General features: G+C 44.2%; 1 protein-coding gene across 1 annotated transcript in view; it reads right to left on the bottom strand.

The window, feature by feature from the left end:
* Xrcc5 (X-ray repair cross complementing 5) overlaps window positions 1–17,907 on the bottom strand; it is an 82,930-nt gene that overhangs the window by 44,727 nt on the left and 20,296 nt on the right. Inside the window, exons 9-13 of the mRNA XM_048458974.3 lie at window positions 15,179–15,291; window positions 9,512–9,574; window positions 4,515–4,652; window positions 3,562–3,652; window positions 717–850 (exon numbers count right to left, since the gene is read on the bottom strand). Coding sequence (XP_048314931.3) covers window positions 717–850; window positions 3,562–3,652; window positions 4,515–4,652; window positions 9,512–9,574; window positions 15,179–15,291 — 539 coding nt within the window. The remainder of the gene's footprint in view (window positions 1–716; window positions 851–3,561; window positions 3,653–4,514; window positions 4,653–9,511; window positions 9,575–15,178; window positions 15,292–17,907) is intronic.

Below are 17,907 nucleotides of genomic sequence, written 5' to 3'. Positions count from 1 at the left end.
CCATCAACACACCAGTAAGCCTTCCCTCTCCACAGTATGTTCATCTCTTTCAGAGCTCACCTCCTGCCTGGTGTGTTCCTGATACCCGCCTCCCTTGAGCCTCATCGGCCTTTTCACGGGCTCTCTGCTCTAGACACTGACCCTTTGTCGGGGCATTGCTGACAAACCTCTTCGCCACTCTGTGGCTCTCTTTACTACATTGCTGTTTCCTTTTGTGTGCAAAGTGTTTTAATTCCGTGAGGTCCCACTGTCGATTGCTGGCCTTACTTCCTGATGACGAGAGTCCTTTTGAGAAAATCCCTGTCCACACCTAGAAGAGGTTTCCCTCCTCCTCCCCGAGTTCTCTCTACGCAAATGGGATTGGCTGAACATACGGCTCTCCATCCTGCCAGGCTCACGGTACTTACAGCACCACGCCCTCACCACTCCAGGCTCCCTCTTTTTCTTGTAGATCTCTGTTCAGTGTCACTACCTCAGAGGGGTTCCATACGCTGTCCGTGCATGAGCTCTGCCCCTCCTGACCACACCACTGCTGACCTATGGCTTTAGAGGCAGGCGGATCTCTGTGAGTTTAAAGCCAGTCTGGTCTATGTATTGAGTTCTAGGCCAGCCATCTCAAAAAGAAAAAGGAAGGGGAAAGAAGAAGGGAGGGGGCGGGAGAAAGAAAAGGAAAGGAAAGAGAAGAGAACCACAATTGCTGACCCCGCCTTTCTCACCTGGAACAGTCTCTGAAATTCAGGGTTCGGGATTTTGGAGACTGGAAACAAGTCTTCAATGGTGTCCTCTTCCTCACGCTTCCTTACCAGGCTCATAGCGTCGATCAGATCGCCAACAGCGCTCAGCTGTGCCTCTTAAAACAGCGGTGAACCAAGAAGCAAACAGGGAAAAAAAAAGATTATTTCTATTTATTCTCCATCAAATCAAATGCTTTCCACCTCCGAACGCAGCAACACTGGCAGGTCATACAGCGCCTGCTCTGCCAAGAAGTAGCCCCTAGTTATCTAAGTGCTTGACCTGACCTTTGGTTTTCTCATCTGGAGAGGTGGCTCAGAGGTTAAGAGCACAGACGATCTTCCAAAAGACCCAGATTTGATTCCCAGCACCCACAATTGGCTGGAATCCTAGTTCTAGTCAATCTAACACCGTCTTCTGCCCTCTGTAGGCACTAGGCATGCGTGATCCACAGACATGCATGCAAGCAAAACACCCATACACATAAAACACAAACAAATGTCAAAAAAAAAATAGTTGACCTACCAGGCATAGTAGCACACACCTTTAACTTCATTTAACCTCAGCACTTGGGAGGCAGAGGCAATTCAAAGTCAGCCTAATCTATATAGCAAAGTTCCAGGCCAGCCAGGGCTACAAAGTGAAACCCTGTCTCAAAAAAAAGAAGAAGAAGAAGAAGAAGAGGAAGAGGAAGAGGAAGAAGAAGAAGAAGAAGAAGAAGAAGAAGAAGAAGAAGAAGAAGAAGGAAGGAAGGAAACAAAACAAATAGCTGCCCTCTCTCTTGACTCTTCCAGCTCTACCATTCAGTGAGCCTTTGGCAATGGAGTATCATATCAAAAACTAAAGAGTCTATTCCAGAAAAATATCTGCCATAAAAAAAATAAATAAAATACCTCCTGTGGAGATGTGAACAAAATACTTAGTATCCTCTGAGATAATATTTCTAAAATAGAATTAGCTAGAGAGAAAAACATTTCAAACAACAAACAACTTCCTAACGAAGCGAGGCTTTCTAAAGCCCTTACGTAACTGTCAGCAGAGCCCAGCAACGTCACAGGATGGCACCCCCAACCAGAACAAGCACATCCTTCATAATCTGTTGGTGTCGCCTTTTCATTTGGCAAAGCCACTAGGCACTCTACATACACCTGAGAACATCCCATTCAAACTCTAAAGTTCCTTATGTCAGAAACAGGGCCATTTCCCGTTGATGTCTCCCTTAATCCCTAGTCAGAGTCTTTCAGCAAAAATCTACCAAGTCAATACAAATTGCACAGCCCAAAGCTACGTGGACAAGAAGCAAGTCTTCCCTGGAAAGCTGACTGTCCCATCAACTGTATGCCTTTCATGGTGCTGGTTCATGGCGGTTCACAAGGCCATCCAACTAACTACTGTGTCTAACGTCAATCACGGTGGAAAGTAAGCACTTTAAAACAGTACCTTATGTTTCCATTCTCTACTCCTTAAATGTCACAAGATGAAAGAGCACACAGGCATTCCCGAGGCACTGTCCGCCTGTGTCTGAAACTTCCATAGGCGGTTTCAAGCAATGCCACAACCATCACCATCATGAATGATACACGTAGGGTCCATCGGGCAACTCAGATCTACTTCTTGCACAAGGAAACATTCAGTGAATCCCACCTGCTAGCTTTTGCTAGGTCACTCAGGTATTATAAATCCCTTCCTAAACATCATCTTGGGAAAGGTGCCAATAGCGATAAGAAAAATCACGGAGTCACAGGAAATGTGTCAGCTGATCAAAAGATGTTCAACTTTTAGATTTGGGCCGATTTATAAAATAACTTCTCAACGAGTTTGGAATGAGGGCTGGGGTGTAGCTAAGGTTAGACTGGGTGCCTAGTAAGCACGAGGCCTCAGTTCAGTCCCCAACGCTTCCTTACTGAACTCATAACCAGGAGGCAGAGACACACTCAACAGCCCACGACTTCTCTCATATTCAGGTCCACATATGCCTCCACCATGACAGAAAGAGACCTAGCTCTAGAGAAAGGAACACTAGCCCTGGGGACCCATTTGATTTCTTGGTATTTTTATAGCACACTGAGCCCTAAAAATTCATAGAGAGAATTCCATTTGCAAAGTCCCCTCCCCATTCCTTAACTCTACTGTGACGTAGATGATACAGTATGTAACCTAAAGCATCCACCATCGTTTGTTCTACTTCTTGATCTCTCCTAAAACCTCTATCATCATTCATTGCTGTTTATTGCTTTGGTGCGGGGCGGCGGGGGGGGGGGGGGGGGGGGTAGGGGGGAGTGCTGACATTCTGCCCACACATAACTACACAAATTGTGAGCTGCCTGGAAGACAGTGCTGATAACTGTGAGATCGCTCTGGCACCCTGACATCTACCGCCAGATGTAACTCCTGGAAGCCAGCAACAAGCAACAGTGAGCTGAGCTGCGGCCACGAACTAAAAAGGAAGAAGAAAGCAGAAACAGCATTGTGAATACTGTCCCTGTCGTCCCGGCTACAGCGAACTGCATGCAGGACGCAGACATACGCGAATTCGCTTCAGCGAGGGCAAACTTTCTGCTCAAAACTAGAGAACAGACCTCCAACAAGCTGCTCCTCAGATGTGTGCCATAAGTCAGAAGGGAGAACCAGACAGTTGGGAAGGTTAGGAGAATCCGCGCCCTATCAGAGCACCTGCTGAACCATCTTCATCATTATTGGGAGGGTGTGATTAGAATTCAACTACTTCACCCCATGAAGTCTGGCACCATCAGCAGCTGCAGCCAGGTGATTTCCCAAGAACCAGCGTGTGTGAAGAGCCATTAGTGAGCTAAATGGAAATAAACTCACCTGTGGGAGCGCACTTCTTATTGTTTCTCAGTGACGAAAACATGTATTGCCGCAAGTCTTCCATGAAAGGCAGCTGCACATAAACTAAACACTAATGAGGAAGAAAGGACATAAAAAGCAGAAGCCATCAAATTAATGGAAATATATATAAGTGGTCCCAGGCCCTGGGGAAGAGGCACAGCAGAAATACTTCCAAACTTAGTCTAAATCTGACACACATAAAATAAAGTATTTGACTCCTACTAATAACTTCACACTTGCAAACAGCACGACAGATACCAGATACAAACGAGACGTCTCCAGGAAGGCTGCTCAAGGACTGCAGAATGCAGGACCAAGCAGGAAAAATCAGGACGTCTGACTGGGAAGTCAGTACTTCTACCTTCTCTTACAGCCTGGGCACGTGGCGTTCTCAGCGGAACTGGGAACAAAGCACTCCTAATCTGTACTTGAAATAGGAGAGTCTCAAGTAAAGTGAACTCCACAGGGGTCACAATAAAACCACACCCACAGTCTTTATTCATGGTCCTCACGGCTAAACTGGAGGCACCTCTCTTCTCACGTGGCTCTGAAAGGCCAAAAGGATGAGAACTGGGAGAAAGCCTTGCGTCACCTTTACTGGTTTAATAAAAAGACCCTTAAATACTTTCATGAGTCAAGTTGATTTCTAACTGAAAACCTGGCTCATGGACCAGCAAATCCCAACACTATCTGGGAGTTTGCAAGAAATTTATAAACAGGGCCCACTCAGACTTACAGAACTAGAATATGTATTTTAACAAGATCCCAAAACAGTGCTTAGAATCAAGGGACAGAGAGGAAATGAAGAATAGCCTCGCGGGTGTGAGACCCTGGATTGAATGGGATGGATCCCCAGTACTTCAAAAACAGGATTTTTAAAAAGGAAAAGGTGAAAGGGGGCAGGAGAGGATGAAAAAGGCCTGCAGGTTTACCTCATAGGCGTCCTTAATGTAAGGAAAGGCTACACCAACTTGAGGATTCGCTCTTTTGTCGTAAGCATATCGAACGATGGCGACCATGTTTAATTCATCCAAAGCATGAATAAGGGAAGAAAGGGCTACAGCCGCCGCCTGTAAGAAACGTGTGTGTGTCAGCACAGTCCAGCACATGAGCGTCCACACAAACGGCAGGACCTGGGCACTCACACAGGAGTCTCTGCTTGCTTCCTATTTCAGGCATCTTTTCTAAGTCTCCACAGCTCAGGGGTAGAGCACCTGCTTAGCATGTGCAAAACCCTGGGCTGCACCTACAACACCAACAAGCAAAACAAAACAGTTTGTTTCCACACTTCAGGATCCAACAATATTCTTAGTGTGACTCTAGAGCTTTACTAACTAGACCCTACTACTTTGACCTCCTTTTCTCTCAATTTAAGCCCACACTCTATAATTTCAAGACTCAGCCTTCCTAAACAAAATCTGTCTCTCTCCTTGCATGAATTACTACTGTATCTGTTTTTTTCCTCAAAACCTTCTGAATTTGTTTAGAACATGATTATTCTTTGATTCAATTCAGCTATGCTTTCTACTTTCTTAATGAAACTACCTTCTAGAGTCCAAGACTTCTACCTGCCAAATCTTTGGTTGGTGGACTCACCATAGCTTCCTGCCTGACCCTCTTTCTCCACACTCTGACTGCAGAACTAACAGGGTCCTCTAACTACTCTATGTGGGCCACTGTTCCCCAAGTTGTTTTCTTCTTCCAACTGAAAGAGCACCCAGAGGGTGTCTCACACGCGTGGAGACCCGTGCCCAAGAACCAGGTCCGAGAGCCACTGGATGCAAGAACAAGAGGCAAACTTTAATGTTCACAGGCCTGTGGGTGCTGCAGTCACATGGAGAACTGAGCACCCCGAGCTACGTCTTGGGGTATCTTTATATAGGCAGAAGCAATGTTACAGAAGCAAAAGCGCGGTTACAGAGGTCCTATTGGCCAGTTTGAATGAGGCGAGGGGTGAATTTGAGGGCAGGCCTCGTGGTCCTTCGCCTGGACCAAAGAAACCAGATAACTGACCTGTCCCTATCTCAAGCATATATGGTCAGTCTTTGTTTCCCCCTAGGCCAAATGTCTTGACCATAAATCCCCTGTCCCGCAGCCTGATAAGGCTGTCCTGGGTATCTCACCAAATGTCTGACCATAAATCCCCTGTCCTGCAGCCTGATAAGGCTGTCCTCGTTTTGACCTCAGGTATCCTGCTTTGCTCAGCATTCCGGGGGCCCTTCTCTGAACTGAGCTTCTTTGCAAAATGACATAACTGTGGCTAAAATGAGTTGTGGTCCTTCACAACTACTTCTCAAAGTCTACTTTCCCCCTTCCTTTCTTCCTCTCATTCTAAAATTCAACTTAGTGACTATTTCATCTAGTCCCATGAGTTGAAGAGCTAAATCTTTGAAACTCTTCTAAGAGGGTGGGGAGACAGCTCAGTGAGTAAGAGTACTTGTTCTTATTGATTAAAGATCTAGTGTCAAATCTCTGACATCTAAGCTTAAGTCTCTAGCATCCACATAAAAATCTAGGCTGCGTGTGCCTGTAACCCTAGCACTGAGAGGTGGTAACTGGCAGGTCCCGCCTAGACAAAGTGGCAAGTTTCTAGCCTAGCAAGAGATCCCGTCTCAACAAGGGGAATAAGGAAATAAGGAGAGAAAGCACCAGTATCTTCTTCTGGCTTCTGCACAGGGCCACACAAATAAAGACTCTCCTAGATGCAGGCGTAGACGTCAGACGCCTCACCTGGCCACACCACTGCTTCCCTCTTGTATCCCTACTTCCCCTAATAGCTCCTCCCACTCAACCAAACTGTGGCCTCAAAGCCCCTGACAATACCTTCCTCATCCCTCAACTCAACCTCTGTGCCACCTCTCAAGCCCATCACTGCCACTCCTGCCCAGAGGAGCCCATGTCGGACAGTTCTACTCCAGCCTTGTAGAGCTGATCAGTAGCAGGGCTGGGGCTTCTGCTCATGTAATTTCCTTCTGGCTACAACACCACCATGTCTCCTAACCCATTTCAGATCTGCCTTGCTCAGTTTCATCTTCCCAGTTCCCAAACACTTCACTTCTCCTGTCCCACAGCTAACCCACATCCCGCCCCTTCATACAAACCGATGGCTTCAATAGCTGGCCATCAAAATTGCCTACAGATTTCAAAAGAGAGAAATCTCCCTCATTTCAAGGAAGACTCACACTAACCCTATCTACCCAACCGGTCACAGAACTAAGAGGACTCTGTAACTTCACTGAGCAAATACGTTCTTTATCAGTACAAATGAGACACATAGCATACACGACGTGCATGTTCTAATACTACATTCCATAAAAGAGGACCAGAAAAGCAAAGCATCTGAGGATGAAACTATTTCTAATTTGTTTGAAATTTGAATTTGTGTGTCTTTGACAAGACCAATCAGGATATTTAATATATAGGATGATGGGTTAATGATCTTTTTTTGTTTGTTTTTGTTTTTTGAGACAGGGTTTCTCTATGAAACAATCCTAACTGTCCTAGAACTCGCTTTGTAGACCAGGCTGGCCTCAAACTAACTGAGATCCACCTGTCTCTGCTTCCCAAGTGCTGGAATTAAAGGTGTGTACCACCACTGCCGGACTAAACATTATATTCTATATTGTAACAATACTAGTCCTGCATTTAACTCAATTGAGTCCCCATTCCTTTTCTTCCTCCTCTCCCCTTCTCTTCCACACACAGTGCAAATCAGCACATAAAAGTATAAAGTCTACACACACACACACACACACACACACACACACACACACAATCATAAGCAAATAGCCAGAGAAAAATTTTAAAGAGTTTTTCACAGAATATTTTAATTGAAAACCAGTAATATTCACCTGCTTTAACAACCCCTACAATGACCACGATGGGTACTATTGGAGACCTTGCTGGCAAACTTCCAGAGACGGGCATCTGACTACCTCACATAAAGCAACCCACCTGGAGTTGGCAATCTTGGATGACAGAATAATTCATTTGGAGCAACCCCACCTGTTGGCCCCAGTTCACTTCTCTGGTGTGAAGCACAGATTAATGTCTACTCCGCACGATCATCCCCAGACTGCATGAAGACGGCTATTACATCTGTCATCGCACTCCTACTCCCCACCCACCCACACGAGCCCGCTGCATGCAGCTTTGACTGCAGGTTCTCATACAGCAGCACTTTCCCTGCTCTCCTACGTATCACATGAGCTCCAGTTAGATAATACCAATTTTTGACTACCACATCAAAAACTGACAGACACCAAAGAGCCATTAGGAAATGAAGGTATCTTTTTTCAAAAAAAACTTCAAAGTGACCCTAAAATATATAAAAGTCATATCTTTTACAACCCACAAAAATAGAAATCAAAGGACTATGGGAAAAAAGAAATACCTGCCCCAAATTATCTCAAGGAAACAATCAGAGACAGCATGCCCTACCTTTAGATCTATCTGTACTTAGTAACTGACTGCAGAACGGCCAGCTATAACCTTGCAGCTAGCCTTACCTAGGAACTTCCACAGCACACCAATCAGGGCTTACCCATTCCCCAGAGCACCAATATGCCAATGGGATATCTTTCATAATAACTGCGCAGATTTCCCAGTCCTAATAAAAGCCCCAAACCTTCCTCTGTTCTTCAAGCACACCAGCTGCCACGCCCATGGACATGCAGCCTAGTGCAATCCCGGTCCTTATTCCAAACACAAGCTGCTTTTGGAGGAACCTGTCCCTACGTTTCCATTTGACTCAGTGCAGCTCTGTGACAGAGCATTTTCTTACTGCCCTCCTAACCATTCTCATGAAGTCATCACAACTTCCTGGGTGGGAAAGGAAAACAAGTGGGGATTAAATGCGCAGCTGAAGTTTAAAAAGTCATGGTTTAACAATACACACCAGACCAGACCAGCACAACCTCTAAGAAGGCTTGATTCAGAAGAAAACCATGAACTAGAATTCTCAAATGGGAAGTCATCTATGTGTTGTAATGAACTCACCCTGCCAGCAAAGTGGAAGCCAAGCATCTTCTTTTCCTAATTTTAACTGTTCTCAGACAACAATCACAGGACTACCTACTAGGTGAGCAGCCAGCCACATTCCAGAGGTGGGGAGAAAAGAAGTCACCAATACCCTACTCCCACCGCAAATGAATCTTCTACATTAAATTCATTATTTTCTAATACACATGCTTTCAGATTTTAGAAGCCTGCTTACTGACTGTCTTAAACACATTTTGTATTGAAATTTTCAGTTAAAATCAACACCAACGAAATATTGAGTGTTGGCTTAATATTTCAGAAAGAAAATATGTACAAGGAGCAAGGTGTGAGTGTAGGATGTGCAAGTCATCAAAGCTGTCAGCCAGGAAGAGGCCAGCCCGACAGTAGAGACTCTCAGGAACATGGGGAAAGAAGAAACAGTTCCCAGGTCAGGCCCACTCTGCAGGTCCACACACCAGCACCAAACACCAAACAAGTGTCTGACCCAACCCTCCTGAACACCTGACAGAAAATGCCTACACCTAAGTCAGACTGGTCAAAGGTTACTCTCTGTGCAAGACTGAGGCCTCCAGTCTTATGGTCAAGCAAAAACAAACTCATTTATCATTTTTCCATTGCCAGAGTTAAAGGTTGGAGATTTTCCCAACCTTTAACTGTTTAGCTGTTGAAAACTGTTCATGTCATTTAAAACAAAAAGGGAGGCCATGTGTAGTGGTACACACCTTTAATCCAAGCATCTGGGAGGCAGAGGCAAGCTGATTTCAGAGTTTGAGGTCAACCTGGTCTAAGAGAGTTCTAAGACAGCCAGGACTACACAGAGAAACCCTGTCTCAAAAAACAAACAAAAAAAGGGACCAAAAACAACCCACTTCCCTAAAACAACAGCTCAATTTTGTAGTAATATCTCAAAGTTCCACACCCAACTCACCTCATCATCTTTTGCTGCAAAGACCTTTAGAACTTGATATCCCATAAAGAATCTTCTATGGACCTACAAGAGATGGGGAAAATTAGTTTTGAAGCCAAATGAGAAATATATGCAGCTGTAAGGTCACACATTGCTAAAAATGTCTATTCAAAATGTTCTTATATCAAGAGCAACAAGAAACAATTTAGTACCTGAAGCTTAACTTGATGAGCACCCAGTCCATGCCCTGCATTGTTCTATACATTATATAGTAAAACAGAGCAGTGAACAGGATATAGCCAGGTCCTTCAGAAGGAATTCAATGCAATGCTGTATTATAGTCCAATGTTATAAGATGTTCTAAGAACACGGAACTGGGCTTGCTAGTAAGGGTTTCAGAAGAAGCATGCAAACACTGACACCTCAGCCAAGAACTGGAAAGTAGGAACTAACCAAAAGAAAAGTCTAAGGATTGGAGAGAGGGCTCAGCAGTAAGAGCAGTAGCTGCTCTTACAGGCATGGTCATGATGTACACACACATGCAGGAGAACACTCATACTCATACACATACACATACACATAAAAATGAATACATCTTGGAAAAGAAAAAGAAAAACAAGGTCTATATACTAGACCCTGGGCAGACACAACAGTGAGTAGCAATCTGGAGTGACAGGTACATAGTATCTGTTCATCAGCACTGCTTTTAGAGTGCAGTGGCCGCACGGTGCAGGGGAGAGGGGAAGTCAGAGATTAGCAAAGACTCATAAAGCCCTTAGGACAGTGACGAGCACCTGATGAACTGCAGAGACCAAAGCAAAGAACCAATTCTCAGCAGGTTGGAGGCAGGGAAATCAGGTAAACAAAATGTACTGCCGGTCCTTGTCCCCTCCTGAAATGCAATCAGACAGACTCCACATGTGCCGAACTAGACAAAGAATCTTAAAGTTCCTTAAATCACAACGCCTACACCCATCTACCAAGATCAAGCTCTCACCATCCACATAACCGGAGCCTGGGGCTTACTTGGAAGAAAGTGTCTGAGCTGTACTGGGCAGCGTTTCTTATCCGCGTTTTCCTGCATTCTTTCCTCTGAAACTCAGAAACTAGGAGCACTTTCCTGTAACTGCAGCTGCAGAGGTGTGAGGTCCTCGTAATTCAAATCCCCTCCACTCCTGCTTCCATCTCCCAGTGGAAAGTCACTATTCCAAGGTACACCAGAGTAACCCTACAGTTCCATATGGCATATTCACAGAGATTTACTTACCCTGTGAGAATGTATAATAGTCCTATCATATTTTTTGATTTATTCAAAAAATAGCTAATGAGGGTGTTAGAGAGATGGCTCAGCAGTTAAGCGCACACACTGCTCTTGCAAACTCCCTAGGTTTGGTTCCCAGTACTCATGTCACGTGACTCACAACCACCTGTAAAGCTCCAGGGGATCCATGACCTCTGGGCTCCACAGGCACCTGCAGTCATATGCACGCACCTACACATAGGTGCACACATAAACATGTAATTAAAAATAAAAACAGATCTTTTAAAATTTACTTATATTTTATGTGCATTGGTGTTTTGCCTGTATGTACATCATTGTGAGGGTGCCAGGTGCTCTGGAACTAGAGTTACAGCAATTTGTGAGCTGCCACACGGGAACTGAACCCAGATCTTCTGGAAGAGCAGACAGTGCTCTTAACCACTGAGCCATCTTTCCAGCCACATAAAAATAAATCTTTAAGAAATAGTTAGTGCTACCTTTTCCTAGTGCACCTAAATGACTTTTTCAAAGAACAGCAAGGAATTTTAAGGGAAGCCAATAGTTAAATTCTTACAATTATATACCCAGAACACCTGACAACTTGGCAAGAGAACTGAAAAACTGCTTGATATTTTAAAGAAAACAGTACACACACACACACACACACACACACACACAGTGTAGCTCAGTGGTAGCGTGCTCGGCTAGCAAACAATCAATCACCATCCACACACACAAATATTTCATACCAATTCACTCTAGAAATGGTATTTTATCAACATTCCTGCTGAAGACACTGGGGTTTTATTTAAGATAACTGAAAATCACCAGTCTGTGCATACCTGTATTTTGTCATATTCTCCATGGAAAATACTATGTTTAACGCCTTTGGTTAAGAAAATACACGAAAGCAGGTATGTACAGCGGGCTACTCAAAACCATGCTAGTTCATGTGATGAGCTAAATAATAAATAATAATAGTGTGCCACTAAATAACGGCACAGACGGGGCTGCAGAGATGGCTCAGCAGTTAAGAGCACTGACTGCTCTTCCAGGGGACCTGGGCTCAATTCTCAGCAACCACATGGCAGTTCAAGACTGTCTGTAACTCCAGTTACAGGGGATCCAACACCCTCACACAGACATACATGCAGGCAAAACACCAACGTACATTTAAAAAATACATAAATAATGGCACAGACTTTGGGGATTCAAAATCCACGTCCACTCCATTTCGCTGTAAGATCTTGGGCTAGTTACATAATGGGGCTAATCTTCTATTTCCTAATCTTAAAAGAATACATACTATAGAATATGCCTGAGAGGATATAGTAATTAAATGAGAACTTTTATCAAATGCTTACATGCTGGAACACTGTAATTATTCACTGAACAGTAATTATAATGATAATATTTTCATGATACTTGTCTGAGATGGAACTTTAAAACAAAGTTGCAAAGTTGCCCTGCATGACTGCTAGGTAAAAAGATAAGTAGCGTGTCTAGGCCTGTCGAGCCTGTGACCGTCCTATCTAAGGAAACATGTAAGACCCTTTTTCCACTTTGAGGAGCAGGGGAATTCTTCTCTTTGAGATGGACAATCTTTACCCATTTTCCTAAGCCCAGACTTGAATATACGTATTTCCTCCTTCAAAAGCAAAATCAATAAAGTAAAATTGATTTGGAAGTTAAAAATTGATCCAGAAAGCACTTCAAATTTTTAAAAGTAAAATTTGAAGCTGATATAAGGATTTTAAAAAGGAACGTATTTGTTTGATGTTTTGTTTTCTGGCTCTGTTCTCCCTGTTTTGCTTTGTTATTCAGCTAAACGAGGCCCTCACTTCCAACCTGGCATAAGAGATTTCAGTATTCGCAGTTTGAATTATACTAAAAGGTGTGGGGTAGGGTTTGTCTGTCTATCTAGACACAGACAGCAAGGGCTGCTTCAGTCAGATGTGGTAATGTACATCTTTAATCCCAGCGACCGGAAACAAAAGAAGACAATCTCTATGAGCCCAAGGCCAGCCTAGTCTACATAACAAGTTGCGGGCCAGTCACGAATACATTAGGAACCCGTCTCAAAAAAAGGGAGAGGAGTGCTGGAGAGACGGCTCAGTGGTTAGAGCACTGACTGCTCTTCCAGAAGAACCAAGTTCAATACCCAACCCCACGTGGCAACTTACTATCCGTAACTCCAGTTCCAGGGGCCTAGCACCCTCTTCTGGCTTCTGTCTGCACTGCGTGTTTATGGTACACAGATGTACACGCAGACAAACATTCATGCACAATGAAATAAAAAATAAAAATAGATCTTTTTTAAAAAGAGAAGAAAATTTCTATAAATTGGTATAAAAAAGGTTAGTTTCACTCAAAATTAGTAAGTGTTGCCATTAATAACCAGAAATTTTAACTTATATACTTCACAATATAAATAATTTTTACTTTAAAGAAATTTGAGGGGTTTTAAACTTAAAGTTATTTTTACTTAGTACATCTCATTTCAGTACATTCTTAGAGTTGTTTGTTTTGGCTTTTCGAGACAGAGTTTCTCCGTGTAACAGCCCTGGATGTCCTGGAACTCGCTCTGTAGACCATCAGGCTGGCCTCGAGTTCACAGAGATGCACCTGCCTTTGTCTCCTGGGTTCTGGGATTAAAGACATGCGCCATCATGCCTGACTCATTCTTAGAGATTTTAAGTAAGTTTGCTCACTTTTTGGCTTATGGAGGTTTGCTTTATTTGTTTTTTCAAAGTGTGTGTGTGTGTGTGTGTGTGTGTGTGTGTGTGTGTGTGTGTGTGTGTAAATGTATGCCATGTATATGCAGATGCTCCTGGACACCAGAAGAAGCTGCCAGATACCCTTGAACGAGAGTAACAGGCAATTGTGAGTCAGCTGACATGGTGCTGAGAACCGAATTCTAGTCCTCAAGCAGAGCTGTTCATGTTCTTACTCAGCTATGTGTCCTTGTTTATGTCTCCTTGTCTCCCTGTTGGCCTTGGTTTATGGGTTCTGAAAACACTTGTAAAAACATAGAACTTCACTGAACTCACCTAACACTAAAAGTACACAAGGCTGCGTGCTAGAGCAGTGTAAAGAACTGCAAACCCAGACTCCGGGAGGGCACTCACTTTCGTTATAATTCCCGCCTGAGTTCTCCAACAAAAACCTCTTTATCCCTAGGGATTTATGGAGAAATACACATAAAAAGATAATAGTTTCTGGGCAGTGGTAGCTCACACCTTTAACCCAGCACTGGGGAGGCAGAAGCAGCTGGATCTCTGCATTTGAGGCCAGCCTGGTCTATAGAGCGAGTTCCAGAGCTACACAGAAACACTGTCTTGAAAATTTTTTTAAAGATTATATTTATATTTATTAGCTATGATTTATCATTTTTCAGTCTACCCCCAAGTACAGCAAGCCTAGATCTCTAAGAATCCTTGAACAATGCTTCCTGGGAGAGTATGTGGGATCCCACAGTAAGCTGCTGCACTTCCCAGTAGGTCTACTTCCTGGAAATGCACTCTGGTACCTAAAAACCATGTGACTTACAGATAAGGTGCACATCCTAAAACCCTATACCAGAAACTGAGGAGAAAGGTGCCCAACATAAATCAATGACATTCTGGCCTGGGAGACGGCGTGGCTAGGAGCACACCCTCCCTTCCAGAGGACCCAAGTTTGACACAGCATCCACGCCAAGGGGCTCACACTGACTGTAACTCCAGCTCTGGAGGGACCCGACCCCTCTGACCTCCTCAAGCACCTGCACTCACATACATAAGCCCACACATAGCCATACAGACACACACATAACAAAAAGTATATTTTTAAAACAATATATTAAAAATAAATAAATGATATTCTAAGATTGAGTTGACATTCAAAGCTAGACTCCATAAGCCATACAACTACAAACAACAGGGTGGTGAGAAAGTTTCTGAGCAGCTTAGTGAATGTGGTCTTCAGATTTATGCCAAGTCTCTATATCTTGGTTTTTCTTTTCAAATATCAAAGATGATGGGCTGGGGAGATAGTTCAAATAGCAAACGCAAAGACATGAGTTCAATTCCCAGAACCCACAAGTGCTTGTAATCCCAGCACTGGTGAGGCAGAAAGATAGATCCCTGGGGCTCACTGGCCAGCCAGCCAAGCCAAGTTGACAAGTTCAATGACAGTAAAAGGCCCTATTCCAAAAAGATCACAGCTCAGTGCCCAATGAACGGGCACCTAAGGTCGTCCTCTCACGTGGACATATGCATCTACACCCACACACAAATTATGAAGTTTTAAATAAAAAAACAGTAACATTCATCCCCAAACTACATTTAAGAAGACTGAATGGGAAATAAGTATGAATTGTAAATAAAATAACCAATCAAAAGCTCAAGGCATGCATTTTGTTCACAACTGCAAAGTAATTGCTGTACCTGAGAAGATCTACAAAATCCCAAAACGGAGAAGCACTTCCCCTCCGATTTATATTTCATTTGTTCCTCATCCACTTTAGAGAAAGGAATTATATCGCTTCCATAGCGGAACCCTGGGGAAGGAGAGCACAACATCTGTTAGGCATACGGAGCCTGAAACAAGCTCTGTCCACACATCAACAACACACACACTCCAAGGCAGTCTCCTTCTTCTGCTCCCTGGAATAAACTACTGCCTCCATGAGCAAGGGGGAAGCAGAGGCAGAAGCAAACCACATACATCGTATACAGATAACTAAAATCTAATTACAATTTTAAGTAGCATCTTCTGCAGTCTAGTTACCTTAATAATTACTCAGCCCAGAAGAAAGACTGTAGAGAACACGGCTCCTTAGTTGTCCTCAGAGAGACAGCCGTGTTGACTACAGCACAAGGAGGAGCTGTAAACACAATCACAGTTGCAAACATAATCTCAGAAACCTGGATCCACAGAGAAAATGGCCCATCGGAAATCTTCAGAACAAAATGTCCAAAGCACATGCTGAAGACAGACAAGTCTTCAGCCATTCAGCGGAAGCCCAAACTCTACATAAAAGCATCCAGTTGACAAGTTCTATACTTTTATTTCAATTTATTTCATTATTGGAATTTAGTTGTATTTATTTTCAGTGTCTTAGGTTGGATGTATATGGGCTCATATGCCCCCCTACAAGTGAAAAAAATAAAAAAGGCAAACCCATAAACCTGTGCTATGGCACCTGCTCTCTGGAAGGCTGTGCCCCTAAAGTGCACACACAGTACGCAGCATCTCTTCAATGTGACTGCAAGAGGGATCATCAAAGCCCGAGAACCAACAGTGGAAGTGCGGAGGCAGATGCTGTGGCCCGGTATCTATTTGTTCCTGATAGGCTGCTGGGGTCACGTACTTAATTTAAAAACAAAAATCTATTTTCATACAACAAATTCAAAAATTCCAGAACAAAAGTCAACAGGGAAGCACATGACACATGGTCAAGTGTGGTATCTAAACCAAACATCTTCCTTTTCCCCAGTCATCTGTGTGCAGGTAGGGGGAAGAGCACGGACGCATATGTGCATGTGTGTACACAGGTGTGCTCACCTGTGAGTGTGTATAGAGATCAGCAGCTGACTTCACACATCTTCCTCTATCGTTTTCTGCTTACTTTATGAGACAGGGTTTCCACCTGAGCAGGCGGCTCTTCATTCCAGCGACTTTGCTAGTCAGCCCCCGGATCTACCTGCCTCCACCTCTCCAGCACCAGGGCTACAAGTGTGCACTGCCATGCCTGGCTTCTGTTGCATTTTGTTGTTTGACAGCATCTCTGGCTGTCCTGGAGCTCACTCTGTAGACCAGGTTGGTCTTGAACTCACAGAGATCCACCTGCCTCTGTCAGGCGAGTGCTGGGATTAAAGACGCGCGCCACCACGCCTGGCCTCACTGCTAGTTTTTATGCGGGTGCTGGAGATCCTTGTGTCACCAGTCATTTGATCTGAATTAACAGCATCTCACAAGTGCTCACAGCTGCCCGTGTTTTCTAGTTCTACTTAAAGTGCAGATAACTTTTCTACAAGGCAGGAGTAAAGAGCAGACTCTAACACACAGCCGGGTTTTCTACAAGGCAGGAGTAAAGAGCAGATTCTAACACACAGCCGGGTTCTCTGGGTAAGAAGGGGCCAACCTACGTATTAGTGAGTAGACAATGAGGGGCAGAGGGAACACAGGACGTCTGGACTCCATGACCCAGTGTCCAACGCTTCCCTTCAACTGCCGCCCCCAGAAAAAAACTTTTTGGCCCAGATAATCAGAGCTTTCTTGCAACAACTCAAAGACCTGGTTTCCTCATCTCTATCCCTCTTGCTTCTAATCCAGCTGTCACTCTGTCTTCCTAATGGGACATTTCTGAACACTGCAGATGTAAACAGGTCCCCAGACATCAGTGGCTCAATCTGCTATTTTAAAACCATGTATAAATTCTGAACCTGTCTCTCAGTCCCAGTGCTATCTCTATGCCCCAGTGCTGAACAGTGTGGAGGAAAGCAGACAGACCTAGAGGAGCACAGCTCTGGCTGTAGCTCTGGCCTGGGCACTGCTAGCGGGGTGGCTTTATGTATGCTGGCGAGTCTCTTTCAGTTTTGGTCCTTCTGATGGCCAATCAACCATTTGATGGAATTTGGAATCACCATGGAGACAAAGCTCTGGATCTACCTGTGAGGAAGTTCCTACACTGGGTTAACTGAGGTAGGAAGACCCACCCTGAGTGCGGATGGCGCCCTCTTCCGGGTGGGGTCCAGAACTGAGCAAAAAGGAGAAAATGAGCTGAGCACCGGGTCCCTGAGTGCAGATGCAACAAGAGCCAGCGGCCTTGCATTCCTGCCACCGCCCTTCCCTGCCCAACAGAGTGTCCCCTCAAACCAGGAACAAAAAAAGAAAAAAAAACTTTCTTGTCCTAAATTGCTTTGTCAAATATTTGTCACAGCAATAACAAAGTAACTACGAGAGCTTCTGTGTAAAACGGAAATGACAAGAGTGTCTGCTGCATTAGTTTGTGACAATTAAGAGAGAAAATACAAGCTGCCACTTAAGATAGGGCCCCTCTGAGCCCGGTCTGTGCCTTATCCATGCTCTTCTCCACACCATGAGCCAGTCCGTAAGCCAGAATAGAAGGATCAGCTAAAGATGAGGTCGTGATTCCAGCTCAACTACAATT

Source organism: Myodes glareolus, chromosome 1 (genome assembly GCF_982192425.1).
Source record: "Myodes glareolus chromosome 1, mMyoGla1.1, whole genome shotgun sequence".
In the NCBI taxonomy this organism is placed as follows: Eukaryota; Metazoa; Chordata; class Mammalia; order Rodentia; family Cricetidae; genus Myodes; species Myodes glareolus.
The sequence above is the reverse complement of the archived record's forward strand: the minus strand, read 5'-3'. Positions and strand labels throughout refer to the sequence as shown.